The sequence below is a fragment of the Melanerpes formicivorus genome, unplaced genomic scaffold (genome assembly GCF_026170545.1).
Source record: "Melanerpes formicivorus ecotype bairdi unplaced genomic scaffold, bMelFor1.0.p_v2 SCAF_1, whole genome shotgun sequence".
Lineage (NCBI taxonomy): Eukaryota > Metazoa > Chordata > Aves > Piciformes > Picidae > Melanerpes > Melanerpes formicivorus.
This window is the reverse complement of record NW_027142353.1, coordinates 62,384,777-62,402,575: the sequence shown is the minus strand read 5'-3', so window position 1 is coordinate 62,402,575 and position 17,799 is coordinate 62,384,777. Positions and strand designations below refer to the sequence as shown.

Below are 17,799 nucleotides of genomic sequence, written 5' to 3'. Positions count from 1 at the left end.
ACCAGGAGTCACTTAAAAAAAGAAATGAAGGAAAACAAATCACCACCCCAAGAATTAGAATATTTCACACTCCATAGATTTTAAACACAGTTTTCAAAGAAGTTTTGGGGTTGGAGTCTGAATTTACTTTGTCATCTTTTGCTGTTTAAAGAAAGAATATAGTTTGGTCAAATTACAAAGCATCATCATTGCAGTTTTGAATGAAATCTGTAAGATAACATAGTATTTGTGGTTTATATTTGCACCCATGGATTGTACCTAATGAATGTGTATAAGCAGGTGCCATCCATAGAATAGAATAGGAATAGGAATAGGAATAGGAATAGGAATAGAATAGAATAGAATAGAATAGAATAGAATAGAATAGAATAGAATAGAATAGAATAGAATAGAATAGAATAGAGGTTGGAAAATACCTTTGAGATCATCGAGTCCAACCCATCACCCAACACCATCTAATCAACTAAACCATGGCACCAAGCACCCCATCCAGTCTCTTCCTAAACACCTCCAGTGATGGTGACTCCACCACCTCCCTGGGCAGCCCATTCCAATGACCAATCAGTCTTTCTATGAAGAACTTCTTCCTAACATCCAGCCTAAACCTCCCCTGGTGCAGCTTGAGACTGTGTCCTCTTGTTCTGGTGCTGGTTGCCTGAGAGAAGACACCAACCCCCACCTGGCTACAACCTCCCTTCAGGTAGTTGTGAACAGCAATAAGGTCTCCCCTGAGCTTCCTCTTCTTCAGGCTAAGGAACCCCAGCTCCCTCAGCCTCTCTTTATAGGGCTTGTGCCCCAAACTCCTCACCAGCTCTGTTGCCCTTCTCTGGACACATTCCATCAAGTCAACATCTTTCCTAAACTGAGGGGCCCAGAACTGGACACAGGACTCAAGGTATGGCCTAACCAGGGCTGAGTACAGGTGGAGAACGACCTCCCTGCTCCTGCTGGCCACACTATTCCTGATCCAGACCAGGATGCCATTGGCCTTCTTGGCCACCTGGGCACACTGTTGGCTCCTGTTCAGCTTACTATCAACCAGTACCACCAGGTCCCTTTGTGCCTGGCCACTCTCCAGCCATGCTGACCCCAGCCTGTAGCCTTGTGGGAAAAGATCCCCTTTCTCCCACTCAGTTTTGTTCTCCCAAGGCGCACATGAAATGAATTAAAATTTAAGCTGACATAGATTTTAGAAGTTCAAGGAGCAAACTTTCAAATGATCCTGAAATTTGTATTTTTCCTTTTTGTAAACAAAACAAAACAAAACAAAACAAAAAAAAGCCTCAACACTCAGTAGAAGACAGTTTCTCTATTACCTGTGGTGCTGTTTTACCTGACTGGGTTGAATCTGATCAAAGAAAAGCTGAAGAGCAGCGTGTGCTGGAAATAATGGAATACGCATAAATAATTTAATGAGTTGACACAGATTTGTAAAAAAGTTACCAAAATTAATTCAAATCACAGTTTTCTGTTCAAAATCACATGTCAGAAAACTAGTTGGATGCTGGGAGTCACATTGACAATAACTATGAATCTGGTAGTTTAGTGCAAAGAACTATGAAGGCTAGACCAAACTGCTGATTTTATTCTATCGGGTTTCTAGTTGATAATATCTTTCCCTTTTGGGCCTGTATGTTCCTAATCTATTTGCTTGCAGCTGAAAAGCCTTTGAGTGTTTTATCCCAAACACTTTTTTTTTTTTTTTTTTGATTAGGTTAAAGAAAATGTAATCATAATCGAGAATAGTGTGGCCAGCAGGAGCAGGGAAGTCATTGTGACCCTGTACTCAGCACTGGTTAGGCCACACATTGAGGACTGTGTCCAGCTCTGGGCCCCTCAATTTAAGAAGGACATTGAGACACTTGAATGTGTCCAGATAAGGGCAATGAAGCTGGGGAGAGGCCTTGAGCACAGCCCTATGAGGAGAGGCTGAGGGAGCTGGGGTTGTTTAGCCTGGAGGAGGCTCAGGAAAGACCTTATTGCTGTCTACAATTACTTGAAGGGAGGCTGTAGCCAGGTGGGGGTTGTTCTTTTCTCCCAGGCAACCAGTACCAGAACAAGGGGACACAGTTTCAAGCTGTGCCAGGGGAAGTTTAGGCTGGAGGTGAGGAGAAAGTTCTTCACAGAGAGAGGAATTTGCCATTGGATTGGGCTGCCCAGGGAGGTGGTGGAGTCACCATCCCAGGAGGTGTTCAAGAGGGGATTGGATGTGGCACTTGAAGCCATGGTTTAGTTAGTCATGAGGTGTTGGCTGACAGGTTGGACTTGATGACCTTGGAGGCCTTTTCCAACCTTATAAGACATAGCAAGGAGGAAAGCTAAGTGTCAGTCTCACTAGAGGAGCCAAGACCTGGCTGAATTTTGTGTGTATGCTCAATCCACATTCCAAGCTCACAATACAGGGCAATAAGAACATCGAAGCAATGTGACATAGTCTATGTAAGATTCAGAATTACTAGTACTAGTATTTAATTTCTGATTGTTAATCTCCTTTTCTTCATAAAAGATGCAATTATCTAGTTCATACTCTCTAGCTTGCCTTTCTGTCTACCCATCAAGGTAGACTTTTCATCATTTGCCCAGTAAAATGAGAATAATTATTTGAATCTTCTCAAGCTAGAATAGCTGATATACTCAGGAACATCATCTAAGGAACTACCTTCTGTCACCAAAAAACAGACTACCTAGTTTAAAAGATCTTCAGACATTAGAGTTTTGCTACTGGTGTACATATTCAGTATAGTACATCCAACAGTCTAATAATATAATATTTCAGTCACACAAAGTATTTGTCATGAAAAAGTCCTGACACAGAGTTTCCCCAAATGTATGTCCTTTGCCAAAGGGCAAATAGCACAGAGCCAAAATACTATGTTGAAAACAGAAAAGTGCCTTTATCTGCAGAAAATACTCAAGCAACAGTACATTCATTATATATGTGATTGCAATCCTGCTTCCTTTGGAAATCTTATTAAGGTTTGCTATATGCTGTGTTGTAAAGTTTGGACTACAGGTAGGTCTGCATTTTGTTTTAAAATGCCTTCCAGTGTGTATTTATTCTCTTTCTGTGTGCATCATGGGAATGGAAGGAAGCTGGAGGTGGGGAGATTCAGGCTAGATGTGAGGAGGAGGTTCTTCACCATGAGAGTGGTGAAACCCCGGAATGGGTTGTCCAGGGAGGTGGTCGAGGCCTCGTCCCTGGAGGTGTTTAAGACCAGGCTGGCTGAGGCTCTGGCCAGGCTGATCTAGTGTGGGGTGTCCCTGCCCATGGCAGGGGGGTTGGAACTAGATGATCCTTGTGGTCCCTTCCAACCCTGAATGATACTATCATAGTATCATAGTACCATTCAGGGTTGGAAGGGACCACAAGGACCCCCCACTAGTACTATGATACTATGATACTAAAATTGTAATACTGCAGCAGTGAATCCTGTAAAGCAGAGTAAGTATCACTGTTAGGATTACATTACTTTACTTATGTATTGAAACATACACAAGAATATTTCTGTGACACCATACTTTCCGAGCTGACATTTTCTTTCTGCTTCTTTGCCCATGGTGCCATGGTCTAGTCATGAGGTCTGTAGTGACAAGTTGGACTTGATGATCTTTGAGGTCTCTCCCAACCTCAGTGATACTGTGATACTGTAAAGTAGTTGGTTTGTGAAACAAGGATAAAAATCAATTTAAAGCAGTGTTCTCCTTATATGTAATTTTCCCTGTGATTTATAAAATTTGTGTTGAAATCCACATTTTCAATTAAATCATCATGCAATCTGCATATTTAGAGCTTGCATAGATGAAAATGGTAATACTAAAATACTGGCCATTGGCTTTTGGTGAATTCCAGCTTCTAAACACTCCTAAGTTATTTATTTTTTGTTCATGTTATGCCAATGTGAAGAATGTCCAATTTATAAATATTTATCAGTGGAGATGACAGGACAAAGCTTTTTTTTCTCTGACAGCCACTGCCACTGTCTTCCAAAAAAATCAGTTCCATCACAGGCACTTGATGTGTATCCTGAGTCCCTTTTCTCATCTGTATTAACATATATTTAAATGCTCTTCTCACCTCTTTAAGACTGTTGTATCTTAAGTACTACTGATTTTAATAACTCTCCTTGCTTTGTTCCTCTAGCTCTGAGTGATGGTTTTAATCTACTGTAATAATAATCTTAATTTTAATAATTGTTAATTATCTTTAAAAAAATATGAGAATCTTAATTTTAATCTCTTATAATATTTGGTCTTATACAGGGGCCGAAGACTTGGCCTCTTTTCTTCATTTATAGGCACTGAAATGTTAATTACAGGGTGGGGGGGAGGGAAGGGGAAAAAAAAGGAAGTTGCAGATTTAGTGTGATAAAATAGCTTTAAACACTGAAAATTCACAGTACTATTAGTAAGAAATGTAATAACCAAATAACCACTTAAATATTATATTGTACTGAAACTGCAGAGGAGTCATAGAGCTCTGTGGTTCCATACCACTCTAGTTTAGTCCCTTATGGAGTCCAGTCTCTGACAACAGCTACCTGTAAGGTGGTTGTAGCCAGGAGGGGGTTGGTCTCTTCTCCCAGGCAGCCAGCACCAGAACAAGGGGACACAATCTCAAGCTGCACCAGGGGAGGTTTAGACTCGAGGTGAGGAGAAAGTTCTTCACTGAACGAGTCGTTCATCATTGGAATGTGCTGCCTAGGGAGGTGGTGGAGTCACCGTCCCTGGAGGTGTTCAAGAGGGGATTGGACGTGGCACTTGGTGCCATGGTCTAGTCATGGGGTCTGTGTTTATAGGTTGGACTTGATGATCCTCGAGGTCTCTTCCAACCTTAGTTATATTGTGATACTGTGTGATACTGTGACACTCCTTCCACAGAAAAAAACCTTCTCTGCTTTTTTTTTTATGCATAACTAAATAGTAATTTGAAAAGTGATAGATTTTATCTTTATTCTGAGTTTACTTCTTCTTTTTCTTTTTTGTTTTTTTTTTTCTTTCCAGAGTATTCAGAAGCTGTTCCTGGTCTCCCCACTTCATATGCTGCTATCTTAAGAATCAAATCTGGTAGTTCATCTTTAGCCTCATTTAATTCAAAGACCAGACCACGATTAAGCAGTCCTTCATCAGGAAGTATATCTTCATCAGGCTGGAGAGGAGCTGCCCAACATTATCACTCCCCAACAAACCCCTACCACTTTTCAGAGGCCTTCAAACATGATGGTAAGAAGAGTTTCCCTTTCTGAATATTTGAAACATTGTTTAAAATCACCATATTTTTAGCAGCTTAATGCCGTATTTCTCAAACATAATTTTAAACTTTATCAAACATCATGAGTTACAAATGAACCTCTTTCCCTTTAGATGCATTAAATTAGCCTTAAAGTCACCAATTAAAGCAGCCTTTCTTAAAGATGAGGTCTTGGGTGACAGGTTGGACTTGATGATCCTTGAGATCTTTTCCAACCTTATTGATTCTATGATTCTATGATTCTGTGATTCTTCAATCAATAACAAAATAGAGTCTGCATGGTATGAAGCGGTGCGAGGAGGTTTAGGTTAGGGAGCCAGCAGTGTGCCCAGGTGGCCAAGAAGGCCAACGGCATCCTGGCCTGCATTAGGAATAGTGTGGCCAGCAGGAGCAGGGAAGTCATTGTGCCCCTGTACTCTGCATTGGTTAGGCCGCACCTTGAGTTCTGTGTCCACTTCTGGGCCCCTCAGTTTAAGAAGGACATCGAGACGCTTGAACATGTCCAGAGAAGGACAACAAGAATGGGGAGAGGCCTTGAGCACAAGCCCTATTGAGGAGAGGCTGAGGGAGCTGGGATTGTTTAGCCTGGAGAAGAGGAGGCTCAGGGGAGACCTCATTGCTCTCTACAACTACCTGAAAGGTGTTTGTAGCCAGGAAGGGGTTGGTCTCTTCTCTCTAGCAACCAACACCAGAACAAGGGGACACAGTCTCAAACTGTGCCAGGGGAAGTTTAGGCTTGAGGTGAGGAGAAAGTTTTTCACCGAGAGAGTCATTTGTCATTGGAATGGGCTGCCCAGGGAGGTGGTGGAATCACCATCCCTGGAGGTGTTCAAGAGGGGATTGGACGTGGCACTTGGTGCCATGGTCTAGTCATGAGGTCTGTGGTGACAGGTTGGACTTGATCTTTGAAGTATCTTCCAACCATAGTAATACTGTGATACTGTGAAGCACTTCCTCACAGAAAGGCTGATTAGGCACTGGGATGGACTGCCCAGGAGGGTAGCAGAGCTGCCATCACTGATGGTCTTCAAGAAAAGATTGGATGTGGCACTTGGTTTAGCTTATGTTGCGGTGTTAGTCACAGGCTGGACTTGATGATCTCAGAGGTCTTTTCCAGCCTCAATGATTCTGTGATTCTGTGATTCTTTCTTGAAGATTCCTATAAAGAATAGCTTTCTACAGGCTTTAGTAGATGGAAATACCACAATAATGTTTTGAAATTCTATTACAGCACAAATTCATCTAGTAGTAAAATGTCAATCCCTCTTTTATATTTTTTTTTCTCTTTGGATTTTTTCTGATTTAATCCTGAATGGTAGTAATGTAAATTAAACATGAATAGCCAGTCTTACAAAACTTTTTTTTTCTTCAAACTACCAACTTCTGAGTAATCTGCTGTGTGCATACCAATGTAGAATCATAGAATCCTAGAATCAACAAGGTTGGAAAAGAACTCAATGATCATCAAGTCCAACCTGTCACCGAAGACCTTATGACTACTAAACTATGGCACCAAGTGCCATGTCCAATACCTTTTTGAACACCTCCAGGGATGGTGACTCCACCACCTCCCTTGGCAGCCCATTCCAATGGCCAAGCTCTCTTTCTGGGAAGAATTTCTTCCTAACATCCAGCCTCTCTTGCCCAATTCAAGCATGTAGTCTATAGCATCTGCTCAGGAGCTAGGTTTACCTTAAGACAAAAAAACCCAACTTTTCTTAGCTGCCTAAGTATACAGGTTCTCAAGTGACTTCTCAGTTGATTTCCCAGTAGACATGCTGAGAGGTCTGAACATGGCTACTAATACAATTTCCCTTATCCTGACTTCATGCCATTTAATTTGCACTTTCAACTCAGCATGTGTTTCTCGATAGCTCAAATTGAAAGAACTCTGCTTTAGCTCACTGCTGAATTTAAAATATATGAAACTACTTAGCATAAACGTACAGTTGAGGCACTACAGTCTTCTTCAAGCTATGTATCAATGTGTAAAGTCACAACTAAAAAAACGTGCATAGAAAGTGTGAATTATTCATTAAATACTCCTGAAGTATCATAAAACTGCCAACTCTTCCACTTCTGCACTGTTCTAAAAACTTTTGGAAATGCTGGAGTAAAGAAAATTGAACTTAACCTTGAAGAAAACCTCTTTTTTATCTTTCCATCTTTGTTTTCATATCTTTTAGAAGAAAATGAATAACAGGGTCCAGTTCACGATTGAAACTGTTTGAATCAATGAACCTCAAGATGCTGAAGTCCTGAATCTAATTTTTATATAATATGAATTCCTGATTCCACAACATCTGTGACTAGATTTAGCATTCACCTGTCTGTGTTAAAGATGCAAAGCTCTAAAAATATTTTCCTGGCTGAAAATCTTGTGGAACTTAGATAGTATAAACTACTTTTAGAAGAGATATGTTTGTTCCAGGCCGCAGAACAGAGAAAGCATTTTCGAGCCACAGGAAAAGGCTTGTTTTATCTTGCCTAAGGATATAAACATATCTGCTGCAGAAAAGTTACATCTGAAATTGTGAGAAAATAAATGTATCTCTTTTGGCAGGGTAAAGTCAGTCACAATAAATTTCACATCTGTACAGATTATAGAAATATTAAAAATGATAATCAGAATTTTATACAGAGAGAGTGATTGCCCATTGGAATGGGCTTCCTTGGGAGGTGGTGGAGTCACCATCATTGGAGGTGTTCAAAAGGAGACTTGATGGGGTGCTTGGTGCCATGGTTTAGTTGTTTAGGTGGGTTGGATTGGTTGATGGGTTGGACATGATGATCTTGAAGGTCTCTTCCAACCTGGTCTTGTCTTGTCTTTTCTTTTCTTTTCTTTTCTTTTCTTTTCTTTTCTTTTCTTTTCTTTTCTTTTCTTTTCTTTTCTTTTCTTTTCTTTTCTTTTCTTTTCTTTTCTTTTCTTTTCTTTTCTTTTCTTTTCTTCTCTTTTCTTCTCTTTTCTTCTCTTTTCTTCTCTTTTCTTTTCTTTTCTTTTCTTTTCTTTTCGAGGTGTTAAGTGAAAAGATATATTATAGAACCTACTTGTAAACTCAATAGTAACACTGAAGTTAATACATTATTTTTTTCAGTATTTAAGCAAAAAAAAAAAAAAAAAAGATAATTTCTAGTTTTTGGTTGAAGAAAGCAATATGTTCTCTTTGAAAGTGGAGTGATGATTGATACACCTCCAGTATTTTTTAATATATCAAACAGGTTAAACTGTTTGGTTTCATGGTAACAAAGGGAAATCTAAAGAATCACAGAATTGTCAGGGTTGGAAGGGGCCTGAAAGATCATCTAGTTCCGACCCTCCTGCTGTGAGCAGGGACACTTCATACTACATCAGGTTGCTCACAGCCACATCCAGTCTGGCCTTAAAAATCTCCAAGAATGGGGTTTATACCACCTCCCTGGGAAACCTGTTTCAGTGTCTCACCATCCTCATGGGAAGAATTTCCTCCTGACATCCAAACTGAATCTACCCATTTCTAATTTTGTTCCATTCCCCCTCATCCTATCACTACCGGACACCCTAAAAAGTCCCTCACCAGCTTTCTTGTAGGCCCCCTTAAGATACTGGAAGGCCACAATAATGTCTCCTTGGAGCCTTCTCCAGACTGAAGAGCCATATCTCTCTTGGTCTCTCTCCATTGGTGCTCCAGTCCTCTGATCATCCTCTTGGCCCTTTGGAGACACTCCTCACATGAATTCCAAAGTCCTTTAATGATCAATCAAAAACAAGAGAAATAGGAAAACATTGTCTTCCAGGTCCTGGAAATACTTGTGGGTTTAAAATTTTGATGATTTCTGTGTTTTGTATCATCATGTATCATCATGTATGATTTCTTTGTTGTGTGTCATCAACTTTCTTCCAGATGTCATTTTGGCAAATTTTGTGAGTGCGTCAGAATGGCAGCTGAAAACAAATGGTTTGTCTGACGATCTCTCTAGCTCACCTTCAGATGGATTAGCAAAGCCATCCACCAGAATTACTTGCAGTCCAAAAAAGTGTTTGTAAGGCACATGAGGGGAAAAGACCTGAAGGAATACCTCCTTTCATAGAATCAGAGAATCATACAATCAATAAGGTCGGAAAAGACCTCAAAGATCATCAAGTCCAACCTGTCACCCAAGACCTCATGACTACTAAACCATGGTACCACGTGCCATGTCCAATCCCCTTTTGAACACCTCCAGGGATGGTGACTGCACCACCTCCCTCAGCTGCTGTCAACCAGTACCCCCAGGTCCCTTTCTGCCTGGCTGCCCTCCAGCCAGGAGAAATTGAGACATTCCCAGTTATAATCAGGTGAAATTTGTGTGGTCAACCACTTCAGACTGGGAATTCTCAAACAGAATGATGTCAAACTGTCCTATGCATTTGCTGCTGTTATTAATGTAGGTACAGCTTGGAATTCCTGAATCAAATCATTCACTAAGACTGGGAATGGCACCAGAATTATTGAAATGTGAATTTTTAATCCATATCTGCTTTTCAGCTGTTGAACTTCATTGCTGCCTACTTAAAATCTCTAATCTCCAAAAGCATTGATAGATGAGAATCACCTATTCCTCAGAAGTCTGATTAAATCCCATATTGATGATTAGCTATATGTTTTCTCCAAGCACTTCAGGTTTTAGTCTGTGTATAATTCTCTGAGGGCAGCATTTCTGCCTCAGAAATAATACAGGCAGTATAAAAGATGAACACATGGCATTATTAAAGAATTAAAATTAAACAGTATTGGCACATTTTTAATTGTGATACCAGATGGTGATTATAGATTTACCAGAAGCCAGTTATCTGAATGCTGAATATCAACTCAATTGAGTTACCACTGCAATGAGTGTTTTAAATTATAAATTAAGGTTATGATTCCTTAATGTCTTCTTTGATATGAAAATGTTGAAAACTACTAGTAATCATTATTGAAAATCATAGAATCATGGAACTGTCAGGGTTGGAAGGGACCACAAAGATCACCCAGTTCTAGCCCCCCTGCTGTGGGCAGGGATACTTCACACTAGATCAGTTTGTTCAGAGCCACATCCAGCCTGGCCTTAAAACCCTCCATTGATAAGGCTTGTACTGTCTCTCCCTGGGCAACCTGTTTCAGTATCACACCGCCCTCATGGTGAAGAACTTCTTCCTAACATCCAATCTGAATCTACTCACTTCCAGTTTTGTTCCATTCCCCCTAGTCCTATCACTACCTGACACCCTAAAAAGTCCCTCCCCAGCTTCCTTGAGGCCCCCTTAAGATACTGGAAGGCCACAATAATGTCTCCTTGGAGCCTTCTCTTCTCCAGACTGAAGAGCCACAACTCCCTCGGTCTGTCTCCATGGGAGGTGCTCCAGCCCTCTGATCATCCTCTTGGCCCTTCTTTTGACACACTCCAACACATCCATATCCTTCCTGCAATAGGGTCTCCAGAACTGGATATAGCACTCAAGATGGGCTCTCACTAGAGTGGAGTAGAGGGGGAGAATCACCTTTTAACAGCTACTTGGTGCCATGGTTTTAGTTGATTAGATGGTGTTGGATGATGGGTTGGACATGATGATCTTGAAGATCTCTTCCAACCTGGTCTGGTCTATTCTATTCCATTCCATTCCATTCCATTCCATTCCAGCACCTACCTAGCGTTGCATCTTTTTTTTTGCTTTCCAGCAATCCTAGATGTGTGACATTACATTTTCTCTACAGAGTCAAGAGGATAAAACGATTAATCTTCATGAATATACTCCCTATCCATACACCTACTAATCTGTATGGAATAACACCAAAATCTTAACTCATGAATTAGTTTTTCAGTCATGAATTAGTTCTTGGGTTGGGTGGGCTCTAGCTTGATGAGAGCTCTGATTATTTGTGTCTAGTTTCATTTCTCTTGTGTAATGTAAGAACCAGGTAACCAAAGGGAAGAAACAAATCATACAATGGTTTTGTACTCACACTTTCATTTCTTAAAATAAGTTTTGCCACCTGGTTCCATTGCCCCTGTGGTAGCCTCAGCTGCAGTGCTCAAAATGTGGTACTAAAGTTGTTTTAGCTTCAATAATGTATCAGAAATCATTTAATCATTTAATGTGGTTGGATATTTTTTTCTTTAATAATACTGATATCTGTCCTAGAAAAGATACTTCTGCTCATACACACAACTGAAGTTGTATACCTAAACATGGAAGCTATGTAAATGTGAAGAAAATAAATCTACACTCTTTTACACAGTCCAATGAAAAGGGCTAATCAACATGAAAAGTATGCAAAGCAGAAACTATTAATCATTGCTGCATTTATTTGCTGTCTTTACAAACTGACAAATTTTAATCTATTGAAATATAAGCATATATACCTGTGTATAAAGGTATTTTCAAAATTATCAATTTAATAGCCCTGTAAAAAGACAAAAAATGCTAATAAGTGTATATTCCCTGCAAAGGAAGCTTGAATAGTGTAGGTTGTTTTCATGTGGTCTTTTGAGAGTTTTATATTACAGAAATGAGAAACAAAAAGAGGTGGAAGTTTGCATCTCAAAACTAGAATCCATGATTTCCATGTCTCATATCCTTTTTCAGATTTCAAGACTTTCTTCTCTGTACCAAGACTTGTAGTTCTATGCACCTTTTCCTTTCCATGCAAATTTTCTGAAACTATTAGCATTCCCAAAACTGAATCCATAACATGCTACTGAAGCTGTGTGGAGTTGGTAGAACATTGCAGTCCAAGTGCCGGGTGCTGCACACTGGCCACAACAACCCCATGTAGTGCTACAGGCTGGGGTCAGAGTGGCTGGAGAGTGGTTAGGCAGAAAGGGACATGTGAGTAGTGGTTGACAGCTGGCTGAACACGAGCCAGCAGCGTGCCCAGGTGTCCAAGAAAGCCAATGGCATCCTGGACTGCATCAGGAATAGTGTGCCCAGCAGGAGCAGGGAAGTCATTGTGCCTCTGTACTCAGCACTGGTTAGGCCACACCTTGAGGACTGTGTCCAGTTCTGGACTCCTCAATTTAAAAAGGACATTGAGACACTTGAACATGTCCAGAGCTGGGGTTGTTTAGCCTGGAGAAGAGGAGGCTCAGGAGAGGCCTTATTGCTCTCTACAACTACCTGAAGGGTGGTTGTAGACAGGCAGATGTTGGTCTCTTCTCCCAGGCAACCAGCAGCAGAACAAGAGGACACAGTCTAAAGCTGTACCAAGGGAAGTTTAGTCTTGAGGTGAGGAGAACGTTCTTCACAGAAAGAGTTGTTGGCCATTAGAATGTGCTGCCTAGGGAGGTGGTGGAGTCACCATCCCTGGAGGCGTTCAAGAGGCGATTGGACATGGCACTTGAAGCCATGGTTTAGTTAGTCCTGAGGTGTTGGGTATTCTGTAATAGGTTTGACTTGATGATCTCTCTGGTCTTTTCCAACTTTATTGATTCTCTGATTCTTTATAACACAGTGATCAAACCCCAAAGATTTCAAGTGCTAATTCTTACTTCAATCTAGTGTTGGTAGGATAAATGTAACATGAAGTCATACATATGAAGTCATGATTTTTATGATATGAACATGTGAAAGCGTGAGACTGACAGCAAAACCCGCTCTGATATGTTTCATTGCAAGCAGAAGGGCAATGTACCTATCTCACCTCACCACTAAACTGCTAGGCTGGTGCTCTAAATTTGAAAAATCATTATGTGACTTAACTGTTCAAGAGTTTAGAGCAAGTCTAAGCTGATTAAAATTCCACAGTCTGTAATGCAGAGTTAGCATTTTAGTTATTCAGACCTGTGTGATCAGGAATGCTGTACTTGCAACCTTTTGCTTTTCTGAAGGTCATACTTCCTTTCTCACAATACAGATGAATTGGAATCTTAGATGTATTCTATGGGTCTACCCCATTTTGGATGGGTTTTTTTGTGTGTGTGTGTTGCCTTTGTTTAGTTTTGTTCAGAAATGTAAATTCATATCAAGATACAGATACATGCTAAAATGAGAGAAGACGGTGGAGAAAAATGAAATGTCAGATTTTGCTATTTATTATTTAACAGTAGCCACTAGTTGCTGCCATTAATTTTGCAAGTGATTTTTCTTAGTAGCTCTTTGACATAAAGGGCTAAAATGTGTTATAGTTTGTTTTGGGTTTTGTGGGATAAGCTGCTGCAAGCAGCAGGAGAATTTTTGTTTACCCTGCTCTCTATAAACAGAATTAATTCCTTTTGCTGGCTTAACTCTCTCGAGATATTCATTAGACAAAAGGCCAAAATTAGTCTGATGAGAAAGCCATTTTAAGGCATTCTAAACACTTAAATCATGCTATGTATTTTATTGTTAACTTAGTAATACTTATTAAGAACAAAACAAAACAAAAAGATCCAAACTTGTAGCTTTTTATTACAGCATCTGGAGTTATGTGTTATAAACCTCTGAAAAACAAGAATGATTTTTGTGTACTTTAGTCTCACTTTATCAAAGGTGTTATACACTTGCATTTATTCAGACTCCCTAAACTATAGCACTTCTATTTCCACAGAAAGTGTTGATTATGGGCCGGTGTTTGTACAAGAACCAGATGATGTGATTTTTCCTACTGATTCTGAAGAGAAGAAAGTATCTCTGAATTGTCAAGCTCGAGGAAATCCCACTCCCACATACAGGTATACTTGGGTTTAGACATTTTTTCTCACATTCCAGAATATTAGCCATTACAATGTCACTCTGACAGTCAGTGTGCTTTGGAAAACTACATAACAGAAGCAGTTCTGTGACAGAAATGCCTTTCCTGATCAGATTCTTTTTCTATTTGGAATAAGCCACATCTAGCCCTGTGAAGGGACTCCTTTTGTCCATTTGTTGACTTTTGTCTGGAACAGCTGACAAGATCAAAATTTATCTATTTTTTCCTAAACAGCTATAAAGCTATGAAACACCCCACTTTCAAGGGGAAGTGATAAAGAAGTAATACATCAAATGGCATAGCTGTACAGTACAGGATATTATGACAGGCAAATCTGACATCTTTTCACTCACAAGTCCACCATTTCATTCCTTTCAACCGCTGCCTGTTGCATATTTTTCCTTAGACTATTATGACATAGATATCTATATATAGAAACACATGCTGACTGGGCCTGATTGCCTGGTTGTCTTGTAAGTGCTATGTGATGGCACTCAGGGTGACCTGCTCCATGACCTTCCTGGCACCAAAGTCAGACTGACAGGCCTGTAGGTCCCTGGATCATCCTTCCAGCCCTTCTTGTAGATGGGTGTCACATTTACTGGTCTCCAGTCAGTTGGAACCTGCCCAGTTAGCCAGGACTGTTGACAAATAATGGTGAGTGGTTTGGTGAGTACATCTTCCAGCTCTCTTAAGTACTCTTGGGTGGATCCCATCCTGTCCCATAGACTTGCGCACATCTAAGTGGTACAATAGGTCATTTATCATTTCTTCCTGGATTGTGGGGGCTGCTTTCTGCTCTCCATCTCTGTATTCGAGTTCCAGGGGCTGAATAATCATGGAGCAACTGGTGTCACTGACAAATACTAAAGGCAAAGTCACCATTCAGCAGCTCAGCCTTTTTCCTTGTCTTTGGTGACCAGGTTCTCTCCTTCATCCAGTAGTGGGTGGAGCTACTCCCTAGCTCTTCTTTTATTGTTAACATACTTACAAGAGCTCTTTTCATTTTATTTTCTTTAATGACACTGGCCAGATAGAATTCTAGTTGAGCTTTGACCTTTCTAATTTTCTCCCTACATATCCTTGCCAGAGTCCTGTACCCTTCCTGAGTCACCTTCACCTCCTTCCATAGCCAGTAGACATTCTTTTTCTTTCTGAGTTCTACCCAAAGCTTTCTGCCTAGCCAGGCTGATCTTCTGCCATCCAACGCATCTTCCAATGCGTGGTGACATCTTGTTCCTGTGCCTTGATGATTTTCCTCCTGAGGAATGTCTAGCTTTCCTGCACACCCTTGTCCTTCAGGACTGCCTCCTAAGGGATACCAACAACCAGTCTCCTAAACAAGACAAAGGCTGCCCTCTGGAAGTAGTTCTATTGTCTCTTCTCCTAACATCACTGAGAATTGTGAATTTCACCATCTTCTGGTCACTTTATCCAAGAATACACGGACATCATACCTGCTATATAAGGGCTGTTGCAGGTGACTGTGACTTGGTGGCAGAGGGGCAGGAGTCACATGAATGGGCTAGACCAGGACGGGTGGGACATTGCAGGCAATGCCACATTCTGTATCACTTGCTGTATATTTTATGTCATTAGTACTATTGTTCTCCTTGATTGTTGATATCTCTTTCTGCTGTTCTATTAAACATTCCTTATCTCAACCCATGAGGCTTTGCCTTTTTCTTCCAATTTTCCTTTGCATCCCACTGAGGAGTTGTGGGGGAGCAGTTGTGTGAGCTTCTGTGTGAGGTTACTTAGCCACTCAGGTTACTTCTGAAACATCAGAAAAAGAAGCATTCCTTTAGGAATTATTCAATGTTTTGACCCAGGTGTGATACTTCTGAATATGTTTCCTACAGCCTGGCTTTGTCCTCCATATCCTCACTTGCACTGGCTTTACCATTCAGGCTTCTCAAGCGTGCCCCAGACAGCCGAATCCTCACCTGAACTTAGTTTCTATTTGCTTGGCTGCTTGCCAGGCTGTTGCCTTGACCAGCCACCTCCCCTGCACCAGGGGAGGTTTAGGCTGGATGTTAGGAAGAAATTCTTCACAGAAAGAGTGATTGGCCATTGGATGGGGTGCCCAAGGAGGTGGTGGAGTCACCGTCACTGAAGGTGTTCAGGAGGAGACTTGATGGGGTGCTTGGTGCCATGGGTTAGTTGATTAGATGGTGTTGGATGATAGGCTGGACTCAATGATCTCGAAGATCTTTTCCAACCTGGTTAATGCTATGCTATTCTATTCTATTCTATTCTATTCTATTCTATTCTATTCTATTCTATTCTATTCTATTCTAATGATTCCAATTTCCCCTGTCTTAGTTTTCTCTGAAATTTGTGTATCCTTGTCCAGCCAATACTATGTTGCACTTATCCATTGTTAGCATCCTGTTTCACAACAGCATACATGCATCAAGATACCTCCCTTCACATGACTTGCTCTCTGCTTTCTGTACTTAAATGAGTTTTTTTCTGTTTCTTGGGTCCAGAGTGACAGATAAAATGCTGAAAGAATGCAAAAGAACGATTCCTTGATCTCATGTGGAGATCTGCTCTGTTAACTCTAAAATCACCTGGGTATAACACTTTAATGACTTGAAACTTTTGATTATTATAGGAAAAGTTAAAGTCTTATTTTTGACATAAAGGTTTCATCTACCATGCAGATTTCAGGTCAGAAGCCTTTGTGGATGACTGTGGGGCTTTGGGTGAAAAAGGTGGGGGGGGGAGGGGGAAGCAAAACCAAGAATATACTTTCTCTTTGGAGGCTGAAGGTCTGATTTAACTTGTGGTTTTATAGGTAACCTTAGCTTTTGTCAAGCACACGTTGTGGAATTTCTCCATTCCAACTTTGATGAAACAATAGTTTTCTGCACAGAACATCTTTGAATAGCTGCCCTCCTCATAACAACTGGGCTGTCACGTTCTATATGCTAAATTTGATGCCTTCCTTGGGCCACAAAATGCTCAAGTAGTTCCTTTATTTTTTTCCTAAGATGGCTTCGAAATGGAACTGAAATCGACATTGGAAGTGATTATCGCTTCAGTTTAATAGAAGGAAGCTTGATCATCAACAACCCCAGTGAAATTAAAGATTCTGGACAGTACCAGTGTTTAACCACCAACATGTTTGGCAGTATTTTAAGCAGAGAAGCTGTTCTTCAGTTTGCATGTAAGTAACAAATATATTTGTTTATTTTTAACATGGAATTTGGATCTTTGCGTAGCTCGGTAAGTCTCCAAGTTATTTGAATATATTACAGAAGTTACACTATCAACTGACTTTGCTGGACTAGAATCTCAGAAGAAATAAAGTGCTTAGTGGGAATGAGTGTTTTCTGTGGACTTTTTCCTTTTAAAATACAACCAACTATCAGGGAAAATAGTACATGTTCCCAACTGCTATACTTTAATGATGCACTTGAACACTCCGAAGTGATCTATTTCACTCATCGCTTCTTTCCTGAAACATGTATAATTTTTTCACAGTGCCTGAGCAGGAAAGAAAGGACTGTAAATTTAGGAATAGAGGGGAATAAATTGCCTATATACCTGGAGGATAGTCTTCACCTATAACTATGTATGTGTGAGCATAGTTTTGTAGGTATATATACAGAGACAGTGTGTTTATGTCCATGTTGATGTATGCATACCATGTATATATTCATACATTATGAGACTGAGATGAAGTTGTTTAGTTGTTTATGGCAACTGAAAATGTCATAGCTTTTGAATCATTTACTGCATATATTTTCCAGAAGCTATCAACAATTCATGATCCCAAGTGTAACTATAACAGGCTCTTTTTCATGCATACTACAAGGGAACACAGGCCCAGAATTTCAGATATTTGGCTTCGAAGCCTGATCTCCCTTCAGC

At 40.4% G+C, this 17,799-nt stretch overlaps 1 protein-coding gene across 3 annotated transcripts in view; it reads left to right on the top strand.

The window, feature by feature from the left end:
* CNTN5 (contactin 5) overlaps positions 1-17,799 on the top strand; it is a 716,457-nt gene that overhangs the window by 432,831 nt on the left and 265,827 nt on the right. For all 3 annotated transcript variants that reach the window (XM_068145236.1, XM_068145244.1, XM_068145226.1), the window contains 3 exons: positions 5,002-5,220; positions 13,774-13,897; positions 16,917-17,092. In XM_068145236.1, the coding sequence (XP_068001337.1) occupies positions 5,002-5,220; positions 13,774-13,897; positions 16,917-17,092 (519 nt within the window). The remainder of the gene's footprint in view (positions 1-5,001; positions 5,221-13,773; positions 13,898-16,916; positions 17,093-17,799) is intronic.